Below are 25,171 nucleotides of genomic sequence, written 5' to 3'. Positions count from 1 at the left end.
GGTATCAAAGTTTTGCTTGTTCTTCACCTTCTTTCTGTCTTTTTGCAAAATGGTCTTTGTGGAGGTTTTTAAAAAAATAGCACCAAAAATTAGCACCTTTGTTATGTTTATTAATAGCCTTTTTAGCAATGGTTGGCCCATTTAGAGCCCTGGATTCTGGAATGATTGAAGAGAATTTCCTCTGCCTTGATCTGTTTTCTTGCAGAAATCCTAATTTCCATGTGAGATCGTAAGATGGAAAGAAAAAGGAAACTTCCAAATGTCCCCTCTTACTTATTTATTAGATTTTTATCCTGCCTTTACTACTTTATAAATAAGTCAAGGCAGTGAACATATATAATACTCCTTCCTCCTATTTTCCCCACAACGACAACCCTGTAAGGTGATTTGGACTAAGAGAGAGTGACTATCCCAAAGTCACACAGCTGGCTTTTGATACAGATCCTAACAAACAATGATAACTTTCTCATTGAAATTGGCAGGATAGTGCATGGAATGCCAGCCCAAGGTCCGTGAATCAAATTAAATCAATTTTTATTGCACTCCTTAAGCAGTACAAAGCAAATATAACAGTATGCTCAAAGATGTAAGAAAATGTAGATAAAAAGCTTCACTCAGCAGTAGGCCTAAGGATAAAACTAAATGATTAAAATGAATAACAGTGAGTGAGTGTAAGACAATTTCAGCTAAAAGAACATTTAAAAATTAAAAGCCTCACTGAGTGATTTTGATTTTTTTTTAAAGAAAGAACTTAATCCTTTACTTAGAGTTAGAGTTAGACCATGTTTAGCTGACCATAAACCAGAGTTGCAGACATTTTAGTTATTTTCTTATTTTAAATGCAGTCAGTAGAACTTGGCTATGGCAACAACCACAGAGCCTTTCAAGTGTCTCATAGAGAGCAACATTTTCTGGTAGAACATCCCATCTCAAGGTGCCTTTTTGGATCTGTGAAATAAGAATATCTATCCTCCAGTTGTTAATATATTCTTGTTGTCTATGTTTGAAATATTGTTTTCAGTTCAGGATACTGATGGATCAGGCTAATGAAAATGGATTTTCATGGCACAAAAGCTTCCCTTAATATAGAAAATCGTTTAATAGAGGCATCTGAAACTAGTAAAGAAGAATGTTATTTGCATATTCATTGCTGAGCGGGATTGAAAGTATTAGTGCTTAACAGAGTTGTTTGTTTGGTGAGATGGGGAGCTGGAAAAATTGGAAAAATTTAAAAATAGAACAAATAAAGTTAATAATACATGTCAAGGAACACGTCTTTTCAGTGGTAATGCCCTTTTTGATTACCCTTTGAATAACATTTATGTTGGCAATGATTTAATTTGCCCTGGTATAATATCAGTTAGGCAATCTATTAATAAGAGGTTGTTTTATAATTTTGCTATACAGTATGACATTGTAGCATAACAAGGTGGTTATGCATTTTATATATTACCATGATATTTTATAATACAGTGTGACCTAAATATATTGTTGAACATGTCACTTCATTAACAAACTATACTATTAATATTAAATACCTCTTTCCCCCTAGATTGGTATTAAAAAATCAGACATTATTTGCTTTTAAGATCCAAATCAGTAAATTGGAATTAAAACACAGCTGCTCCTGTTTTAACATAACAGTGAGTGAAAGAATGGAGGATGGAATACTTTAATAGAGTCAGTGATTATATTTTTTTAAATAACTTATTAAATTGCTATCTGAGGGTTCAATTTTTTTCCATGAAAAAATATTTTTGAATTTTCAACATTTTCATTTTAATGTAAAGATTGGCATGCAGAATTATTTTCAGTTTGTTTTTCCCACAATTTCAATTATGGGAAACCATCCCTTTTTGGCTTCTGGCTTATTGTTATACATCAAGTGCCCCTCTGTGTAGTTTTTCTTAAGAGTGTATCAGTTACAAAAGTCTATGGCTTTATTTACAGTATCTAAAGGGTTTTTTTTTGGGGGGGGGGAACATATTTAAAAGTTATCCTTTCTACAAAATAATGTGGATTGAAAGGATTCATTCTGCCTTTCAATCACAAACAAGGAAGGGACTAAAAATTTTTTTAAAGCTTCCATATCATCTAAATTTAAGTTGAATAAAAATTCATTTCACAGATGTCTTTCATAAGATCATCCATCATATGAGGGTGGAGGTTCATTCTCCAAGCTTGTGGGTTGGTTTTCAAAAGATAGGTTACTTGAATTCTGAGGGGTTCATAGGTTGGTTGTAGTTCAGTGTATCTGTTGATGGAATTATTTGTGGTGTGCCAGGCTTCAATGACCTCACGAGCAAGTGGTAGCGTGGCCAATGATTCCTGTATTTCTCCAATCAAACTGTGCCATCACCCATCATATGCTTAGTAATTTCTCTTTTCGTTCACATTAAGCCCTATAATTCTGTGACTGTTTTTTCAAACTCTGGGAGATGCCTCCAAGAATTCACAGCCTGTGTAGAATTCTGGACTTCAAAGTAGCATTCTGTGCCAGGAAGTTTCTTTTGCATTGTCTCAGTGATAGTATGAGTTTTCAGCCCAGATAGTTGTATCAGAAATCTAGATATATAGGTAACCAAACAATGTTTTTTTCTAAATCACAATGATATTCTGGCTCACAATGATATTTTTCTAAGATATAAATTAATGCCTGGACTAGGAGGAAAAGAATTCTCTTCTTCAAAAAGTTATCTTATTGATTATTAATTCAAGCATGACATTGTCATTATAATTTCAGGCGTTTCGACGTTCCTGTGCCTTGCTCCTGGTGGAAACTGGGATCCTCAAGGGCCAGACCTCAGCAATTGTTCCTCACTTTGGGTCAACCACATCACTCAGAAGGTAACTGTTCACTTAGACGTGATATATTTGTGCTAACAGTGTATGTTACAGTCACTCTGCATTCATTTAAAAACAACATTTTGTAATCAAAACTTTGAATAAATCAAAGCAAACCATTGTATGCAGCAAAAGGAAGAGCCCTGGTGAACTATGTTAGATAAAGGTATAAAGGAGGCTGAAGATCAGTTTCAGCATGACTTAAAGTTAGAGCAAGGACTCCGTGAGAATAATCAGAAATGTGAATCTTTGTAACTCTAAAATCTTTTAGAAGTGATGTTTTATTATGTAAAAAAATCAGAAACTAACACATGGATGAAAAATACTTTCAGATTTTATTAGTATGGATGTTAGCTGGAGAATGTATTTGTTATAACCACTAGTCACAATGCACATATACAACATTTCAGGAGCACTTGAAATAGTGTCGAAAACAAGTACTTTGTGCAGTTCCTACATTTTATTGCCCTTTGATATCATACTTTATTACTCTTATTTTAGTTTTGTTCTCAGTAAAAAAAAAATCTGATATCTTATGCTGTCAGCATAATACTTCAAGCATTTCATTAAGTGAAATATGACTAAATAAGGACATGTTTACAGCTTCAGTTCCGGCTTTGTTTGGATCTTTTCCCATATTCTGTCTTCTAGAAATGGAGGAATGGAATTTTTCACATTAAAGTAGTTTCAGTTTCAAAGAACTGCATTATATTAAGTAATCTAATCTTTTCGGGAAATGGATTGAAATGCCATTTAATTACTCAATTTTAAAATGATGTTATGATTGCTAATTTCACATTATAAAATGGATAAAGGCATTCTCAAATCCTTTTCAAGTTTTACAAAACTGCTATAAACTATAACAGAATAACAGAGTTGGACAGGACCTTGGAGATCTTCCAGTCCAAACCCCTGGCTCAAGCAGGAGACCTTATGCTATTATTTGTGAAATAAACTGAACAGTTCTTCTAATATTCATTCTTTTCTTCAAGGATTTAACATTTTTTATAGTATTTCGTATAAAGTAGCCTCTAGTGGCTCCTTTTAAAATATACTACACTTGACTTATTCTGTAATTGAAGTGTTATCATGTTTGAAAAGTGGAGGAATAGTTTTATTAATTTAGTTGCTGTGGGGATTATGTCTCCAAACATCAGTCATGCTATATTTTTAGTGTCTTTATATTTTGATACGATTTCATTATTTATAATATCTATCAAAATTGTCCTTAGTCAATGGATAAACGACACTATTCCTCAGATGCCTCCAGATATAAGATTCAGTTTACCCAGTTTTTGGTGGGCCATTTGAAGAAGTTTTCTTGTACTTTGTTAGGCTCATGCACCATATATGTTATACCCAGAAATTGTTTACAGGGGACAATAAAATGGTGAGAGCAATTAGGTAACTGAATCTATGCCCCTTTTTAGGTCTATGTGATATGTGAACACACCTTAAAAGGGAGCTCATCACCTGGTTACATATACTTTCACTCTTTTTTTTTTATATATATATATATTTTTATTTTTTTTTATTTATTTTTTTCAGAACAGAACTTTTTTATTTTTCTTTAAAAAAAACACAAATATGTCATCATTTGTCAATCATTAAGACATTGAAGTACAATTTTTTTTTGTTGTGTGTACCCCTCCCTCCCTCCACCCCCCCACCCCCCCTCCTCCTTCCCCCCCCCGACTTCCCAGAACCCGTACACGGTATGGATTTTTAACTAACACAGTCTAAAATCTATTGAGAAAAAAGAAATAAAGAAATTAATAACATTCTAGATTGACCTTAGCTTCTTCTTACTGAACTGACTTTTAACAGTTTAAATCATTTCTGATCTTAAGCATAGGCTAACTGGAATTTCTTAGTCCCGTATTTATTTTGTATATAGTCAATCCATTTTTTCCAGTCTCGTTTATATCTCTCATTTGAATGATCTTTGAGATATGCCGATATTTTAGCCATTTCAGCTAAGTTTGTTACTTTCAATGTCCATTCTTGGGTTGTAGGCAAGTCTTCCTTCTTCCAATATTGCGCCACCAACAGTCTTGCTGCAGTTATCAGGTGCAGAGTCAAATTGGTCTCTACCACTGTAAAGTCAGTACATATACCTAGTAAAAATAACTGAGGACTAAACTTTATCCTTCTTTTAAAAACATTTTGCATGACCCACCATATTTTTATCCATATTTTTATTCATTATTTATAATATCTATCAAAATTGTCCTTAGTCAATGGATAAATGACACTATTCCTCAGATGCCTCCAGATATAAGATTCAGTTTACCCAGTTTTTGGTGGGCCATTTGAAGAAGTTTTCTTGTACTTTGTTAGGCTCATGCACCATATATGTTATACCCAGAAATTGTTTACAGGGGACAATAAAATGGTGAGAGCAATTAGGTAACTGAATCTATGCCCCTTTTTAGGTCTATGTGATATGTGAACACACCTTAAAAGGGAGCTGATCACCTGGTTACATATACTTTCACTCTTGTGGATGCTTCTATACATACACTTTGCTTCTTTTTCAATTAAGCAGTGATCATTGCAACCCTGATATTTTGTGATTTGGCTTCTTTAATTTCTTAAACAATTAGTTTTTAAAAAATCCCAAGTGAATAAAGCCACTGCCCACAGTTCAGTGGTTTTCGTAAAAATTAAACCTTAAAGCAGGGATTTGTGCAATTTGTGACCTTCAGATACTTCCAGAAGCCCCTTATGATCAATAGAGAAAGAATTTGAGGACTATAGTTCAACGTCATCTGAAGACCACAGATTCATCATTCTTGGCTGAGACTGCAATCCTATTTAGACCTACTTAGAAAAAAGTTCCCTTGAAATGAGCGGTGCATATCATATAAATAACTATAGAGTTGAATTCTTTTGCAACTTCATCTATATATATAAAAGTGAAAACTATTCATGTCGCCATCATGAAATCTCCAGAACCATAAAGCCTACAAACTTGAAATGTGGCACGTATGTTCCTCTTGGCCTCTAGGTGCTCGCTTAGAAAGGATTTTAAAAAATGACAAAATCATTAGTATTTCTTGTATTATTAACACACTCTGATGCTAAGGAGTTCTACTCCCCACCCCCCACCTGAAAAGATCTCTGTTCCAACAGCCAACAGCGTGATTCATCCAGCCTGTGGGCTGGGAGTTTGTAGAGGATCAATGGGGCCGCTCTGAGGGAGAGAAGATGATAGGATAAGGGAGGCTTCTGTGGGGCAAGGTTGAGGGAGAGAAGGGGATAGGATATGAGAGGCCTCTGTGAGAAAGCCTGAGGGAGAGAAGGGGAGAGGAGAGGATGATCATAACTACTCATTAATTTTCAAGCTGTAGGTGTCGATTTATCAAGCCCGATCACATAGTTTCATAGCGGAGCACAGGTATTCAGCTAGTTTTATTATAAAACAAATATTTGGTATGTGTTTTACCTGGTGGCGCAGTGGTTAAATGCAGCACTGCAGGCTACTTCAGCTGACTGCAGTTCTGCAGTTCGGCTGTTCAAATCTCACCGGCTCAGGGTTGACTCAGCCTTCCATCCTTCCGAGGTGGGTAAAATGAGGACCTGGATTGTTGTGGGGGCAATATGCTGACTCTGTAAACCACTTAGAGAGGGCTGAAAGCCCTATGAAGCGGTATATAAGTCTAACTGCTATTGCTATTGCTATTGCTATACCTTTTTCAATCTATTTTATTTCCCAAAACCAGGATATTTTTTAAAAAATCCAGTACTTCATATAGTTCCCTGTTCAAAATATAGATCAGCTATTTCTTCCTTAGTTCTTCTTTTAAACAAAGCAGTGCTGCAACAGGGCATTGCTCATGGATTACCACAGAGATAATAATCTGTTTCATTTGTCCCAGGCAGAACACAAAATTTGTAGATATTATACATCTCAAGTCACTCCACTCTTCTTAATAATTTATATCAGGGTGGTATATACAGTACAGTACTGTCAACTTTTCAAAGAGACATACAGTATATACAGATGTTACTTTAGTTCATGCTCCTTGTGTATGCGGTTTACATTACTTCCCTCCCCTGAAGGTCTACAAAGATCTAGCTAGGTAGGTCTGATAGTTCCCAATCAGGATAAAAGGAGTCACATACTGCCCCCAGATGGAGATATTGGTATTCCTGTTACTTCCTTTCTCTTTTAGTTTGAATGGATTAGTTCGACTTTTTCATTAATTGCATGAAAAGAAATATAATTGTTGTTTTAATACTTGTCAATTATTAAAATTTGTATTATTAATTATGTTGGCTCAAAAAATTCAACACAAATTCAACACAAATAAGAAAGCTCTTCCCTGTGATTAAAACAAGCTGTACCAACACAGCTAAAGAGATCAAGATTTCTCCTTGTGAAAAAAAGAAATATACAAAAAAACCTACTGAAATGGGTGAATGCCACAAATGTATGGGGCGGGAAGCACCTGTCTGTTCTCCAGGTGTGACATCGGAGCATTTTTTGAGACAGAAATTGTATGCTCTGGTGCTTTTCCTGAATCATGGGAAGGTGTTGTGGAAAGCAATTTTTGATGTTTAAGAACTGACAAATAATCTGATGTCTGCTGTGATTTCAAAATCTAAGTACGTAAACTTCAGAATATGCTTATTTTAATAGATTATGGTATCCCTTGCAGCTCTAGCAGGAAAATCTATTGCCCTTGCCATTTTAGGGAATTCATGTAGATTTTATTAATATTTAAAGCATTTATGTTTGACATGAATTCTATTCAAAGAACATTTCACACAGAATTCCAGAACTCCAATGACTTAGTTTAGTCTTTTGTTTTAAGAATTATGGTGGCCTAGCAAATGCTTCAAGCCCTTTCAAAACCTTGAAAGTGCTATATTGTTATTGCTAATATCAGCTGGGCTACTTTTAAAGTTCCCTCATCATGAAACATACATTTCTCTTAGGCTAGTCCATAAAATATTTTGTCATGTTTTCAACCACAGTTGAAATCAGGAGAGACAGCTGCCAATGTTGCTAGAGAACTTGCTGAACAAACAAAAAGCCACTTGCATGCAGGGGATATCACTTATTCAGTTCGTGCCATGGACCAGTTGGTGGGATTATTGGATGTGCAGCTTCGAAACCTGACACCTGGTGGAAAAGACAGTGCCGCACGAAGCTTAAACAAGGTAAGAATCAGCATCTTCTAATCTAAACTCATGATTGTAGCTTGGGCATTTAGCCATGAGAATTCATCTGTACTTATTACTGGGGATGGGGCATTCAGACCCTTTTTAATAGAGCTCTTTGCTATTTGTGAAACCAGTTGCTCTCTATTTATATAGCTGTTGTTTCATAAAATATCAAAATAGGGGAATTGTGTAAATAATTTTCTAAACTTTAGTTTCTATGCATTGTAGGAATGAATATAAGTAGTAAATGTATTAATCCAAAAAAGGTCTCTATTTTCAATTCCCCTTTCCCGAGTTCAAAATAAAATAGAGTTTGAGTTTCCCTTTAGAATAGAATAGAATAGAATAGAATAGAATAGAACAGAACAGAACAGAACAGAACAAAATAGAATTCTTTATTGGCCAAGTGTGATTGGACACACAAGGAATTTGTCTTTGGTGCTCAGTGTACATTAAAAGACAAGATAAATTCACCAAGAGTCATAAGGTACAGCACTTAATGATGGTCATAGGGTACAAATAAGCAATCAGGAAACAATGAATATTAATGTAAATCGTAAGGATACAAGCAACAAAGTTACAGTCCTGCAGTCATAAGTGGGAGGAGATGGATGATAGGAACAATGAGAAGACTAATAATAATAGTAATGCAGCCTTAGTGAATGGCTTGACAGTGGTGAGGGAATTATTTGTTTAGCAGAGTGATGGCATTCAGTAAGAAACTGTTCTTGTGTCTAGTTGTCTTCGTGCACAGTGCTCTATAGCATCATTTTGAGGGTAGGAGTTGAAACAATTTATGTCCAGGATGCAAGGTGGGGTCTGTAAATATTTTCACAACTCTTTTTTTTGAATCGTGCAGTGTGCAGGTCCTCAATGGAAAGCAGGTTGGCAGTAATTGTTTTTTACCCACTTTTTAACTAGAAGGCATACGATTGATTATAGTAATTATGCAATTTCCACCCATTCTATAATTAACCATTTATCTGGTGGTGTGTCTTTCTTCAGTAGACCATATAACATTTTACTGGAGTCTAAAAATATGCATTAGTTTCTCCTAGAATAGCTATTGCTACATATGACATTACAGTATAAAAATAATCATATTCAATGAGCACTGGAAATAAAAACTGGTCAGGTAACAAAAAAACTGCAAGCAAACAATCAAACTCAAAGACCACCAAGAACTCTACCATTCAGCCTTGAGCTACATGTAATTCTATTGGTAGATAATCCTTTGGGTTTCTTAGGTACCTTTTCTTTTTGTGAATGACAGAAACAGAAACATAATATCAGGATAACCTATGCTGTAAAAATAGTTTGACTATCTACATCATATTGAGGAAACTCCAGTTTTTGCAGCATTAGAGAATGCTACTGAAGTTTTTCCCCCCTTACTTCTACAAATTCCCCCCTCCTGCCCCATTCTTCACTTTCCTTCTCCCCAAGAACAGTTTCCAATGATTACCATGTGAGAAAAGGAAGAGGACTGCAAACAAAAAAGTTGCTGTCTGAATTTCTAGCTCTGTGTAATGAGGTTCTGAATATATAGTATATGACATTTTTCTGGTTGAAACTAATGGAATTTGAGACCCAAAGCATTTGGGAGATTGGAGAATACTAAATTGCAGTGGCAATGTAAACACCATGGAAGAGCTCTGGAAACTTATTAATTCTTACCTTTTCCCCTTTTCCCCAGCTGTCATTCTTCTCCTGCCCTTTGCTTTTATAGGAAAAAGAGGGGGGGGGGATATTCCTAGGACCTGAAGAGCAAAATGATGTACTTGCTTGCTTGCTTGCTGGATTTCTAATAACCTTCCTCCCCTTTTCCAAACTTGTTTTCATTGTCAATTTTGAAGACCATTTCCCCCCTTTCTTCCTCTTCATACTGCTGTGTTTATAGCTGAATCTATAGCTATGCTATTATGAGACTGATTATATAAAAAGTGCAGTGTGCCCCAGATATGCATTTGATAACTCCAGTAATAAGTATTTCTTTATTAGATTCATGTTGAAATGGAAAAGTGAAATCACTGCTTCATATCAAAACTGGGATAGACATAACAGACTAGCATATTATAGAAAAGACTAGGTTAGAATTTCATTATTAAGGAAAATTTTGTTCATTTACATGGAGAAACATTCAATTTCTCTACTATCTACAGCAGTGGTTCCCAAACTTGGCAACTTTAAGACTTGTGGACTTCAACTCCCAGAATTCTCCAGCCAGCAGAGCTGGGAGTTGAAGTCCACAAGTCTTAAAGTTGCCAAGTTTGGGAACCACTGATCTACAGGAATCAAGTACAGCTTGAGGTAGAACTGTTCAGAGATTTTTCAGGCCAATATAATCAAAATGTTGTACAATATCTAAAATAACATATTATAATTAATTGTTGAAAGCATTGTGGGATTTATTCCACAATCTTTTCAGATCAGGGATTAAAAATGGCAAGCAGTATAAGAGTAGTTCAACAGTGGAACTAATTGCCCCAATGCAGGGTTTCCTTTCCATTGTTTGAGCTCAAGCAGAGTTGAAGCAACCATTCACCTGGGATGCCTGAATTCGTATCCCCTCACTGAACAACATTGGTCCCAACTACTTATCTAGTTCCTTCCGACTCTAGAGATCTATGTTTCCTTAGGTATTCAAGTCCAAGGTTTATCTGCAGACCGACATCACCTTCTTGTACTGATTCCAGAAGAAAAAGAGGTGCTATCTTGAAGACTTGTTATTCTGACTTCTGCCCAATATTAATCAAATATTAGTAATATTTGACAATATGGCAGAATTTTCACTTTGATGTCATGATATTGCACATTTAGTCATTTTGCATGATCATAGTAGGAACCATACTGAAGATCAGCTTTTTTCAATGTGATCTACAAAAACTCCTGTTAGGTAAGCTCCCCGTTGGGAGAGCGAGTACGTTCAGCGAAGCGTTGTGAGAGTTGTGTTGGAGAACACACAAACCAGCATACAGAGACACTGCAGTTTAAATAGGCTTTTACTTTCATGGAAATAGAGGTATCAGAGTCCATCAAACAGTCCAAGTCATACACGGATAATTCAGTCAGTCATCGATGTCTTTCAGTTAAGGGATAATCCAAATAACATAGTCCAGTAACATATAATCAGTCCAGTAATCAAAGTTTGCGAACAGTTGCAAAACTTACAATAGCTCACAGCACTTCCAGATCAGCCCAGCATCTAACAAACAGAGAGAGAGCTGACAGTCGTTCTGGCTCCCTCTTATGGTCAATTGAGGAAAACAGCACCCAATCACATTTTACAGTATGCTTTAAAGAAACAGGTATAGCATTGTTACATGATTTATATATTGCCAACCCAACCGTTAGATTATATTCCTAACAACTCCCATGTGGCAAATAATTAAATAAAATAGATAAAAAGCATTCCTGACTACAGTCCCCATTTGAAAAACCTGAATACAATTAGAACCAAATAATTAATTCAAAAATAATTAACCTCTGAGGCCACTTAGAGCTTTTGCTGTAATCCCCTTCTTGTTTCTCCTCATGGTGTCCGAGGACTAATACATATAAGTTACTTAATAATGTGACGAGGAAAGGTTTAAGGAAGCCTTTTGCTTCCTGACAATTTTACTTGCTATTGTACAATGTAGGGTAGCAGTAGCATAATTTCCCAGTTAGCATTGTTCATTCTGTTATTTAGTTCTGTTATTTAATTAGGTCCTCCTTGAAATCAGTGATTCAAGTACCAGTGTGCCCACTAGTTTTTTATAACTATTCTAATTGTGTGAAATAATTCATTGCATTTGGTTATTAAGAGATGATATTCCTCTTGTTGAAATCCATGAGCAAAAGCCAAACTTGAAAAAAATCAAAATATTTTTATTCAGTTATCCCTGAAGTTGCTAAGCAACCAAAATGTCAATTAGTTTCCTTGGGAGTAAATATTGACATACTGACCTTCAGATTTACTGGCTTCACAGCATTTATGCATCCTATAGGGACCAGCTTGTTCTTTTTAAAAAAAAAATAAGAGGTTCTACTACCCTTGGTATTATTTTAAGTTTTACAATATACCTGAATTATATTTAATAGCAGTAAAAAATTATTTGTCTGTAATACATTTATCTGGAATACATGTGGCTGTAGCTCATTAAAGGATACATCTTTTAATAGTAGTCTGAAAAGGTGCTACCAGACTCTTTCGGATCTCTTTGGAAATATATATATTCATGGCCAAAGGAGGCAAATTTTTTAAAAATTAGGATTATTATTTTTTTTGCTAATTCTTTTTCACATAAGGAAGAAATGGAGGAATGATGCAATTCTAGAATAAGTGGCAGTTATGCTTTGGGTTCAGTTCTGATTGCAGCCATAGGAACCCTATTAGAATCATTTTAATCTAGAGCAGGGATCTCCACTTTAAGACTTTTGGACTTGAACTCTCATGGCTGCCTGAGGAATTCTGGGAGTTGAAATCTACAAATCTTAATATTGCCAGGTTTGAAGGCCCCTGATCTAGAATAAGCTAGAATAAAGCTTTGCACATCCATCTATTACCAAAACATACTAATATGTTCTTCAATTATCAGGAATTATCATTATCTTCATTACCTCAGTGAGACACTTAAAGAAGTTGCTGGTTAGTGCAAGAATAATATTGTTCAATATGGAAGTGTAATTCATTGAAAGATACTGTATCGTGACTCCCTTTCCCCAACTGCTAGCTGATAGGTAAAAGATCCCCATTCCAAAAGACAATGTTTCGTATTATTCACTGCACTTAAACTCTTGCTTTTGATGTTACTTGGACCAATCATGTGGGGAAGAAAAGGCAATTTGTTCCGGAAGCTGTGTAATCGTTTGGGAGATGCAGAATAAAGAGACTTGAAGGCCACACATGGTCGCCCTGGGACTTCAGTTTTCCTTTTCCTGCTTTAAGACAAAGCAATATATCAGTTCAAGAATAACATTTTAACACAATTTGTTAATTTTAATAAGTTTAGTAGGCATTCTATTTCACTACTCCAGTCTCCGCTCTCCCTTCTCCAGACATAGGAAAGGACTGAGATAATCCTATGGCACAGATGTAGAGGCCTTCCAGAAACTATTAAAGGGAAATTACAACCCACTGGGATACTATTTTGCAATTCTATGGTGGCAAAGCAATTAGTTTTAAAAGAAAAGAATGCAAATAAAGAAACTTCTGTGTTACTACCATCACCTGCTAAGATAAGTTTCCTCCAGGGCATACAATTGTTTACATTTTCTATTCTTTGTGTCCCCCAAATCACTATTATGCCTTTTCCTCCCTCTTCTTCTCTTCCTCTTATTTCCAAGAATCACACAGCACAGAAAATGTCAGCAGAGCTGTAGCTGAGACACTGGTTCATTTTGACTAGCTCACACTTGATTTCGGATTTTGTATAAGTTTGATAAATTTATCTATTCATTTTAGACCTCCGTGTATCAAATTGTCCTCTCTTTCAATCCCATTTCTTTCAGAATCTCACTCTATAAATATATCTTCATGGAACATTCATTATTCTGAACAAACATTTTGTTTCTAATCATATCATAATGATATTTAGGATACCAAGTATATATTTTGGATTTAGAAACCAAGAAAAATATAATTAAAAGTAAAGAGAGGAAAAAGGGGGGGAAAGTAAAAATTTAAATAAAAAATAAAGAAATAATTTCCCCTTCATCAAGACAAGTCAATAACTTACCACTTTCTCAAACAGTTCAACCAAAAATTTCTTCATCCCATATCTCATTTTTATCTATTAGCAGATAAAAAGCCTCATCATTTAATCAGTAAATATCCATTAAAAGACAAACATGCAATTTCATATTCTTTCCTTTAAACAATAGATTATGATTGAACTTTTAGAGAAAATATATTATTTTCTATAAAAGTATAACAAAAAACTTTTTCTCATATATTATCTCATATCTGTAAACAATTTTTAAAGCTTCATCAATTCAAACTTAATCAAGAAAAAAATCCATTGCTACTAAAAGCAATATATTGAAATTTTTGATCTTTAATCATTTCAAATAATGTCCTACAAATTAATTATTTTCATCTTCTCTCAGAAACTCCTTCCCAAGTTTAACACTTTCCTTCAATTTGAACACTAGAGCTTAACATTTTCTCTAAACAAAAAACCCCTCCCATCTTTCATAAATCCAAAACAAGAAAGTTGTGTAAGTCACACTTCTGAATAGATCTTCTATTCATATATCTTTAGATATATGAATAGAAATTCATATATCTAAAGTCAGTTTACTTTGGATATTTATGTGACCTTTTTAGCTATTAAAACATCTGCTCATTTCATCTGTAACATCTTGGCAAATATTGTAACCTGTCATTTTAAAATCCATATCCAAAACAGCCTGATTCTTAGGATTTGTATTCTATCTTCTCTTCTTAAATCTGTTTTTATAATAGTAGACCATCTTAAGAGAAGGTTCTGAGGTCATTGTTGCTAAATATCCTTGAATGTTTCCAAAATTAAAATAGTTTTCTCCATTCTGTATTGGTGGGTGTCTTCTTTAATTATAATCTTTAGTTTTTTTTCTTTCTTATAGCCTTCAGGATTATCATGTTTTCTCTAATCCACAACATTTTCCCATGGAAAGATTTCATACACATAAGACTCATTCTCTTCATATACTTTAAAAGGATTTTAAACAAACCTCAGGATTATGTAGATTTTTATAATTAGTTCCAAAATCTTATTTCCAGTCAACCTGGCCCCTTAGTTCATTTATAGCTATCCAAAATATGGATAAAGGGATCATTCCATTACTACTTATTTCCAAATAAAACATTTTTTTCAGTTCTTAAATTTACATGAAATTTCTTTTGCTAAGGAGTGAAAGAAAATCAGTGTATAAAATATGTCTTTCTGAAGGTTGTTAGTATCCAAAAAGCAATTTATAAGCTATTTCCAGAAGCGATTAAGAAAGGAAATGTGTGAACCAGTCTCCTTTTGAAGGGTCCAAATTGCAGCTTGGGCAAAACTGTCTCTCCTGCCTCTTAAACCCTCAAGAGAGATGCTTCCCATGGTAAGACTATGTTATGGTCTCACCATGGGAAGCATCTACAATGAAGCCCAATGGGTGATCCGGGTCCTCCCCTTTATCAGAGAACAATTTTGAAGCGTCAATCCATTTATCATATCCTCATTTTGCCATGGTCGTTGGCTCCATTGAAAGCAAAGATATCTTCAATCCACCATTTTCCCCTAGTTTAAATAATTTGATAATAATCCATATTACTAGTCCAATTACACTGATAGAATTTTTTTTAATTCTGGTGGATAAAGGCAGGTTAGAACAAAATCTGTGAATTTTCTTTCAATGGCAATTATATATCAATAATAAAATAATAAATTGATATGATTATATACTTTTAAAAATGTATCAAAACAGATTTGGGAAGTTTTGTTATTCTTTATTCACCCTTTATTTAAGCCACCTAGAGTCACCTGTGGGGAGATGGGAGGCAAAAATGTTTAATAAATAAACAAATAAATACAAATCTATTTTCCTGGATTTTCTTCTCTATCCCTCTCAATGAAACAGCTAACAATTTTGGCAAGGATTTTCATTGAGGTACAGCTGTGTGAAAAAGTCTTGCACACTTTACGGTTTATGACATTTTTTTGGATAGGCCATTGATTTTATGATATTTTATGTTAGCTGCTATGAAATATTGTTATATTTGAATAAATACTAGTGGTTCTTAAGTGATTTGGTGCAATTTTGTGCTGTTTGGATAGGGATTGTAAATTTTCTGGCATGCTTCAATGCATGTTTACAATGACTATGAAAACAGGTTAACTGATGCATACCCAGTGGCATACGTGTTGCAATTACTTAGCTGATGCTAGTGTTTTGTTAACATTTTTGTTGATTGTGGCCCTGAAAAAGACTGTTTAGGATTGTTTAGGTAACCAAACATGGTTACCAATATGAAATTGGCCAGCCCTTATTGCTTATCACTAGGTGGCATCTCTTCGGCATAGACTGTATAAGCCTTTGCATGTGATCTTTGGTGACAATGTGGTGCCAGGCTGCAATAGTGGATTCAATCAGCTCCTGCTTGGTCTTTGGATGCTTCTTGCTTATTTCGTAACTAATCTTGGCCCAGAAGTTCTCAATTGAATTCAAATCTTGGCTCTGAGCTGGCCAATCCAGGAGTCGAACCCCATGCTTCTTCATCCACTACTGGAAGGACTTGGCTCGATGACTACCATTGTCATCCTGGAAATAAAAGTCCTTCCCTACAAGTTGCTGAGCTGAAGGAAACATGGTCTTTTCTAGGACTTCAACATACTGCTTGGAATTCATGATTCTTTGCACTATTTGTATCCAACCAATACCAGAAGCAGTGATACAGCCCCAGATCATCACATGCAATGGATGCTTCACAGATAGATTCAGGCAGTACGGCCTAAATTCTTCAGCTGGAAATCTTCTGACATACTTATTGCACTGATTCCCAATCAAGTAGAAATTGCTCTCATCACTGAAGATGACCTTGCTCCACTGTTCGTTGGTCCACTTGGCATACTTCTTGGCTCACACATGTCGACGAGAGCGGTGAGCATCTGTGAGCAAATATTTACTTCGAGCCCTGCAGCCTTTGAGCCCTCTGGCAAGCATCTGTGATGCACTGTGCTTGTGCACACTTTTCCATCACATGTTTCACCCCAAATTCTTGTAATCTGAGGTGAGGTGAGTTTCCTGTCAGCCATCGAACTGCATTGCAGAGCCCAAACTTGCCGTTTTGTTGACTTTCTTGGTCTTCCAGAGCGGAGCCTGTCATCAACTGAACCAGTTATTTGGTATTTTTCAACCATTCTGCTCACTGTGGTGGGAAGGCATTTCATTCTCTTGGCTATTTCTGTACAGGAGTAACCCTATCATGAAGTACAATGATGCGGTGCCACTGCTCATTACTGGTGAAAGCAAAGGCCTTCATCCTTGTCCGCAGCCAGAGCCAAATTAAATTTCTCAATGGTTTTCATGCCTATTTATAGTCAGAGAGTATGACAACATTGATTGGCTCATAGATTTAGCCTCTGTGCATTTTGATTGGTCAGCCAGAGCTCGCTACTGATTGGCTACTTTCGATCCCAATATTCTCGAAAATTCAAGTTGTGTTTGTTTTAGCACATAAACTCACTCAAAACCTTAAAAAAGATTTGGGTTATATTAATAAAAATTATGCATCTCAATCTGACTACAGAAATTTTCATCAAAGTACTAATTTTGTGTGTTTTCTATGAGTGAAAAGTTGATTAAACATGTAAATACATCTTAAAACTGAAAGTGTGCAGGACTTTTTCACACATCTGTAGATGGAATTTGTGTACATCTGTATAGTATACCCAAGAAAGAAAATATTCAGTTTGTAACAGTTTTATATGAGTGAAAAGTTGATTAAATATGTAAATACAGCTTAAAACTGAAAGCGTGTAGGACTTTTTCACCCTGCTGTATGTAAATGGAATTTGTGTACATCTGTGTAGTATACCCAAGAAAGAAAATAATTCAGTTTGTAACAGTTTTGCAACTTCTTTATCATTCATATATAACAAGAAAATGATAATTTACTCAGTTTAATATATTTTGCAAAGGTTTTTTTTTTTTGCCAACATTGAATTATTTGTACATTTAAAAGATGAATACTTCTGAAACAACATTGTATATACCCATGGTCTATGGAAGGCAGTCTTAACAAGTCTGGATGGGAATACCATATTAGTTCTCACTGTGAATGCAACACTATTTGTGTTTGCACTCCTGGACATTCTGGTGCAATGCAAAGCACTTTCACTTTTGAGAATATTTCCATGTTACTGGGGGGGTGTGTGTGAAATTTTAAAAAATATACATTGTAGAAAAGCCACCAATTGTTAGATCCAGTTAGATCCATTGTCTGATAAACTACTATTTCCACAAGATCAAGGAATAATGATCTCCCTTGAAATTTGGGACTTTCCAAATGCTATAATGGAAGCATATTATTTTGAACCACTATGATTACTGTAGTGGGTCTCTTGAATAATGACCAAGTAATTTATCTGCTTTAAAAATATTTTATAGATACTTTCAAAAGCTCTGCTCTTTTTGTTGCTTTGTTTCTGATCACTCAAATAGTCTCAACTAAATTCACTTAAAGAGATTTTCTAAATTTGAACAACACTCATGCTGTTTCTAAGTTTTTTATGTTGAGAGAGAGAGAGAGAATAAGTAAATGTAACTGTAAGCTTGTTATTGCTTCATAAATTATTACCATAGATATATTCTTTATAAGGACTACTTAAATTTCTCTAAAATAAGTTAGTTTAGCATATTGTAGTTGAGTTTATTTATTTATTTTAAAAGATGTACAGTAATTAGATAATTGGCAAAAATTGCAGGTTCTCTTAAATTCTATTCTGATGAGTGAAGTTCTATATTTGCCAAGAGACTGATTGAGACTATTGAGTTATAAGAGAGGACATTCCCTGTAGCAGAATCCTAACTAAAAATTCTAAATCCTGAATTTTTGCTCGGTTTTAGTATACCATAAACATTGCTTTGTTGCTTAATTTTAAGTGTTAAATAACTTAAACAGTCTTAAAAATAAAGAGATATCTTTACGATAGAAAGATTTGAATAGAAATCTATAATGTCTATACTTTATCTTAATAATTTTAATAACTTAATATTTGTAAATGGTGTTTAGTAGTAAGATGCCTAGCTTAAAGTCTATAATATTATTAAGAAAAAAAGTACTCTTGTGTCATTGTTTTATATATTTTGTTTTCTCCTGATGCTAATTTGTTAAAATTCTGTTTTCATAACTGCCATCTTTGTGGAACCAGCTTCAGAAACGGGAACGTTCTTGTAGAGCTTATGTCCAGGTACTTTCCATTTTCTCATTAAATATATCATTGTTTTCTCTGCTTTTTTACTACTATTATTATCTACTACTACTAATATTATTAGAAAAATCATACAACTCAAGAAAAATTGGTAATTGTCTAGTCTAGGGAATCATTAATAAAAATAGGGAAAAGGATAATAAAAAAATCTTGTTGAAAAGTGGAATGTATTGGAAAGTATAGATCTGATCATAAAAGTCCTAATAACTGAAGTGATTATTTCTGCAGCAACATATTCTTTAGATAATGCTATCACAATATGTGAATGGTTTGGGTGATTTCAATTCTTCCCATTTTCACAAGTGAATGGCATCACATTTTTTTATATGTGAGATCTGAAAATCAATTATCACATGATTATATATCCTAGAACCTATATAGCTACCTGTCAACCTGTCTGTCCTGATTTTTCTGTTTTTTATAGATTATATTAATATTAAAAAGTAAGTAGATGAGGGGCTGACATGATGAAAAATAAACTGCTGATTCATAGAATTGCCTTATGAGCTACATAGAACACAAAGGTTGTCCATGATATTCAGATATCCATACTTTATAAAACACATACAAAATATCATATCAAGGATAATTTGCTGAAATTTTACAAATGGTTTTGCTCTTTAGTGATTGTTAAAATTAAATTAATTTAATTAAAATTAAACCTCCCTTAATTGTTTAAGAAAAGATTTGCCCATTCCCATTCTTCTTTTCCAGGAGACAAAATGCTGCTTTGAAAATGCTACTATGGGTATGAGTGCATAATATCTCTATAAATATAAGCACTCTGAGGGAAACTGGAAAGGAAATAGATATGTTTAGAACTAAATAAATATGGGGGCCAACCAATAAGTGGAGAGTTGTCAGAAGCAGTTTTTTTTTTTACTTTCCAAATATTTGTAGTGGTCTTCTTCATCTAGATTCTTGATTTTATTTCCATAGGACATCCTGATTCCTTCAGTTTTCACTATTTTTCCCCTGTTTGTGCCGAGGGTGGCACATTTGCCATGTCGCAAACTCCAATATCCTGCAATATCTTGATTGTATATACAGAGAGTATCGAGCAGCAATTTTATTTCAGATAGTGTTTTCCATAAAGCTTCAGATCATCCATGTAAAGGAAGTGGGATAGCATGGCAGATGTTTTTGATGTTTCATAGCAATGGCCTTGGCTATGGACTTGTTCAATATTGTTGACAGAAGAATCAGTGCAATGACAAACAATAGTGATCATAGTGAATCTCCTTAAGAGTCCTCCCTTGATAATACCTCTTTCGATCTATCACCCTTGATCAGCAACTATGTCTTCCATTGTGCAATTGATTTTTGCAAAAAGCTTCTAATGTTTCTCCAGATTCCTTTTATTTTTAGGCACTTGATTATTCAGTCATGTGACAGGAGTCGAATATCTTTGCCATAATCATGCCAAGCTACATTCTAGTTGGTCTTACTTCTCTTGCAGTTTTCCAAAATTATCTTGTCAATTAGAAGCTGATCTTTTGTTCTTCTGCTGTTTGGGCAGTTTCTTTTCTGCTTAGGTAGAAAGAGGTTATTTGCAAGTAGATGCTGTTGAACTACATCAGTTATTATTCTTACCTGTTTTAGTTGAACATACACGAAGTATATTTTGATTCCAGGATTAAGAATTAAACTATAAAAGCACACAGCTAATTAAAAACTGGTCCCATCTTAAATGTTGGCTTTGATTTATAAAGGATGAGGATTATACTTGAAACTAAAAGTGGAGGTCCATTGAGGCTGACATATACTGTAAGCAAGCTCATATATAAGTGTCTCTGTTTATATTGTAAAGATTTTAAGATGGGCAATTTAACATGTATTAATTTCTACTCTTTTTGGTTCACAATCATAAATAAGATAATTTCTCTTTATTTATTAAATACCTCCTGATTAATTTGAAAGGTGTTATTTTTGTTCCCATGTAACTGCTCATTTTTAAATCTTCACTAACATTTGAGAACAGTAGTCTGTTACACTGGAAAATCTGATCATTGCTTGTTATGTTCCTTTTAAGGAATGGAAGGGGTTTGCCAAAAATCTATATTTTCTCTCTTTCACAGGCCATGGTTGAAACAGTTAATAACCTTCTGCAGCCACAAGCTCTCAATGCATGGAGGGACCTTCCTGCGCGTGATCAGCTGCGGGCAGCCACCATGTTACTGGACACTGTGGAAGAAAGTGCCTTTGTGCTTGCAGATAACCTCCTTAAGACTGATATTGTGAGAGAGAGCACAGACAACATTCGTAAGTAGTAAAAATAACCTGGGGAAAATACATTTCAGTTCCATCTTATTTAATTTTTTGAGAACAATTAGTCTATTATTTGTATGTGATAGATATATGGGAGAACTCACTTCTACAAATCTTTAATGAAACCTGACGAATACAGTGTTAAGAAGATAGTGTTACATGTTGTATTCTAGTTGGAATGAATGAAATATGATAGTCCATGCTTAGTGAAAACATCAAACACATTTCATGGGTTATAGAAACAGTTAATAAGATCAGTGGCATTTCCCAATAGTATTCTGCACATTTCTAAAAGAAGGCCTCATCATACTTACTTGTTGTTTGCCTCATTTAACTAGCATAGGTATTTTGATACAAAATATATTAGGTAAATTCATTCAGAAGACTAACAATTTACTGTTATCAAGAATGAAGGCATATCCAATAAGCAACCAAGTAACACAGTTCAGTAGATTCTTTGGAAATTATATTTATTGGAAAGGTAAAATACAAGTGTCAGTGGAGTCCTAGGCTGCATTAATAGAGGAATAGAATCAAGAACATGTGAAGCATTAGTACTTAAAACAGTACTGTTTTATAATACTTTGGTAAGGCCACACTTGGAATATTGCATCCAGTTTTGGTCACCATGATATAAAAAAGATGTTGAGACTCTAGAAAGAGTGCAGACAATAGCAAGAAATGGGACTGGAGACTAAACTATACAAACAATGGTTGTGGGAATTGGGTATGTCTATTTTAATGAAAATAAGGTCTAGGGATGACATGATAGCAATGTTCCAATATCTAAGGGGCTACCACAAAGAAGAAGGGGTCAACCTATTCTCCAAAGCACTTGAAGACAGGAGAGGAAGCAATGGATGGAAACTAATCAAGGGGAGAAGCAATCTAGATCTGATGGTTAAAACAATTAATTATGGAACAACTTGCTTCCAGAAGTTGTGGGTGCTCTAACCCTGGAATTTTTATGAAGAGATTGGACAACCATTTGTCTGAAAGAGTATAGGGTTTCCTGATTGAGCAGGGGATTGGACTAGAAGACTTCCAAGGTCCCTTCCAATTCTGTTATTCTGGGTGTTAAACACTAAATAAATGAATAAATGACACAAGATTTGTGTAATGGTTTGTTGTTTCTATCCTATCTGTTACACATGGACTGATGCATTCAGAAATTGGAGTATTGCTCTACTTACTGATGTTACTATGTAGGAAAATAAAATTAAATCTGTATAGAAAAAATTACAGTGAGACTAAAGACTAAATAACTAAATTAAACATCTTAGACAGCAGTGCAGGAAATGGACTAGATCTTTGTTAAAAAGATAATGTTGTTTATTAGGCAAGGTAGAAAACTCATAGTGTTGCTTGCTTCCAAAGTCAGAAAGGATAAAGCAAGGCAATATATGTGCTCAATGATCAAATAATACTGCTTAGACTTGTAGACACCTCTTTAATACAGGTAGTCCTCACGTTAGGACAGTCACTTAGTGATGGTTCAAAGTTATGACACTTTCTCTCCCAAAAACATTTAGGACCTGGTCCCGAAGCTATGTATGTTGCAGCACCACTACAGTCATTTGCCCTTATGACTGACCACAGATATGCTGCAGTATGCCCCCTGCCTATTTCTCCCACAGGGGCTTGACCTGCTTTGCTAGCCCACTTGGTTCCACGTGCTCTTCTTCACCCCATCACCAATTGTTCATTTACCTTCAAAGATCTCCAGAGTTCAAGATGTTAAGGTAGGAAAGGCTGGGCCACATAGCAGAAAAGCAGCTGTCTTTTTTCTGGCAAACCTGTTTTTTTTCTCCCCCATTGCTAGCCTCTCCCCCACCATTAGCTCCACTAGTGCTAATTACACTGGAATTAATGATGGGGGAGAGGCATATGCAGCCAATGGCAAAGCTCTCCTTCCAGCAGGCCTCTCTCCTCTTTGCAAAAGCATTTGTAGGAATGGGAGATCCACTGTGTTCCTTCATGAGGATGGTTGAATAACGGAAAGAACACATGGGTATTTGAAGTAGGAGATGAAAAGAATCAAGCCAGTGACCATGGACTATACCCATCATAAATTGATGCCCACCTGATGTTTTGCGCTACTGATTTATACCAGAGACAGCATTGCCATAGTAACCTGAGGAGGTGGAAATAGTACTCCAAAACATCAAGCAGAGACAATATGTTACAGAGTATTGCTACTAAACACCTTGCTAATTGCAATTGAGTCACAAGCCTGTTGTCTTCAGTGTGGAAATCTTGACATAGAAGCATGCACAGTTCAGATTTTTTTATTTGTAAACTGCCCAAAGTCAGTTAGGTGAAAAAGGTGATCTGGAAATTAGAGATAGGTAGATAGGGAGGCAGGCAGGCAGGCAGGTAGACTCATTCACTCACTCACTCACTCACTCACTCACTCACTCACTCACTCACTTAGTAACTAATATATTTGTTGCACCTCAGTTGAACCATTTCTATGCCCAGATTACCCGAATCTCCATTTTATAAGTACCAAAACTATTTCTAAAAGAAAATTGATTTCTCCCTTCTCTACTGAGGTACTTTTTACCATGTTTATTGAGAAGAGGAGACTGAAATAACATCTTTAAAAGAACCTTTGATATATGATATTTCAACAAAGATATCATTTGGTAGAGGATTTTCTAAATAAGTTTTGGTTTTAATGCCATACCTGGATTGGAACCATACTTAGGAGATTTCAGCAGATATTATTTAAAAATGATCTTAGCTGCCTCATAAACATCTCTTGGGCTTTTGAATCTACAACCAGTTTGAAGTGGCATGTATTAATCATGGTACATTTCAGGCCAACTGTCAATTGTATGCTTACATTTGCAAAGATATGGCATTCCAATAGCCACAGTCAGCTATTCTGTGGTTACAGACTGAATCATTGAGGCCATTAGTTTCTGGGACAGTAGTGGAGGCCGCTAGTGTTTTAATCATGGACTGTTAAAATACAATGAAGTGGCAGAGTTCAATGAGCTTTTTACCCCATTGTGTCCGAAACAATTCCCTCAGGCTGCATGGCTTGATAATTTGGTCTCAGGTGGCTCATGTTCCAAGAACATTATTAAACATGAATTCTACAATTCCTAGTTGCCAAGTTAAAAGAGATGAGATAGAAAAAAAATATGCCGATGGTCTCCTCATTAACCTTATTCCAGTGCTTGGAAAAAAGGTACCAGTTTGCCAGATTTGTCTGTTGCAATACCTGGAATTAGCTACTTTCTAGGACTTAATCAATCAATCAATTAATTAATTAACTAATCAGGAAGATTCTGATTAGTTAACTAATTCATCCCTAGTAAAAGTACATTCAAACATGTATCCATCTTTGCTGAATGTAGACATCATTTTGTTTAAGATACATACCATATAATGGGTTTTTTTAAATAAAATTGAGTGATGGAAGCGCCCATCATTCTAAACTCCCTGCTCCATGCAAGAATCCAAGTTAAACCACACCCAAAAGACAACGGTCTAGGAGTTCTACTTGGACATATTTCATGAGAGGAATTCAACATCTTTCCAATTATTAACTCTTAAAAGATTTAATCAAAACCTACTTTTTTATAACTCATACCCATTGTCCTTGACTTTCTTCAATGGCATCTTTTCAGATATTTGAAGAACGCTAGTGTATATTCACCACCACTACCACCACCACCACCAAATCAGTATTCCAGGTTGGATATGTTACAAAATAAAGTCAAGTCATTCCCATGATTCAGACATTGTGCTTCATTTGATTTGAAAATTTCATTTCCATTTCTTCCAATCACATCAAATTGCCAACCTATCTTCAGGTTGTAGTTAAGTACTGGTACAAAAAACATGGACTGATTGCCTCCAGTCATGGCCATCCTTTTCACTAATAGAAATTCTTCTTTCCTGAACACTGAAGCCTGGAGTAGAATATTCATGAT

At 35.0% G+C, this 25,171-nt stretch overlaps 1 protein-coding gene across 1 annotated transcript in view; it reads left to right on the top strand.

Annotated features, from left to right (window-relative positions):
• ADGRL3 (adhesion G protein-coupled receptor L3) overlaps positions 1-25,171 on the top strand; it is a 453,165-nt gene that overhangs the window by 239,334 nt on the left and 188,660 nt on the right. The window contains 4 exon segments of the mRNA XM_032213192.1: positions 2,744-2,847; positions 7,828-8,013; positions 18,897-18,935; positions 21,035-21,218. Of these exon segments, the coding sequence (XP_032069083.1) occupies positions 2,744-2,847; positions 7,828-8,013; positions 18,897-18,935; positions 21,035-21,218 (513 nt within the window).

Source organism: Thamnophis elegans, chromosome 3 (genome assembly GCF_009769535.1).
Source record: "Thamnophis elegans isolate rThaEle1 chromosome 3, rThaEle1.pri, whole genome shotgun sequence".
NCBI classification, from domain to species: Eukaryota; Metazoa; Chordata; class Lepidosauria; order Squamata; family Colubridae; genus Thamnophis; species Thamnophis elegans.
The sequence above is the reverse complement of the archived record's forward strand: the minus strand, read 5'-3'. Positions and strand labels throughout refer to the sequence as shown.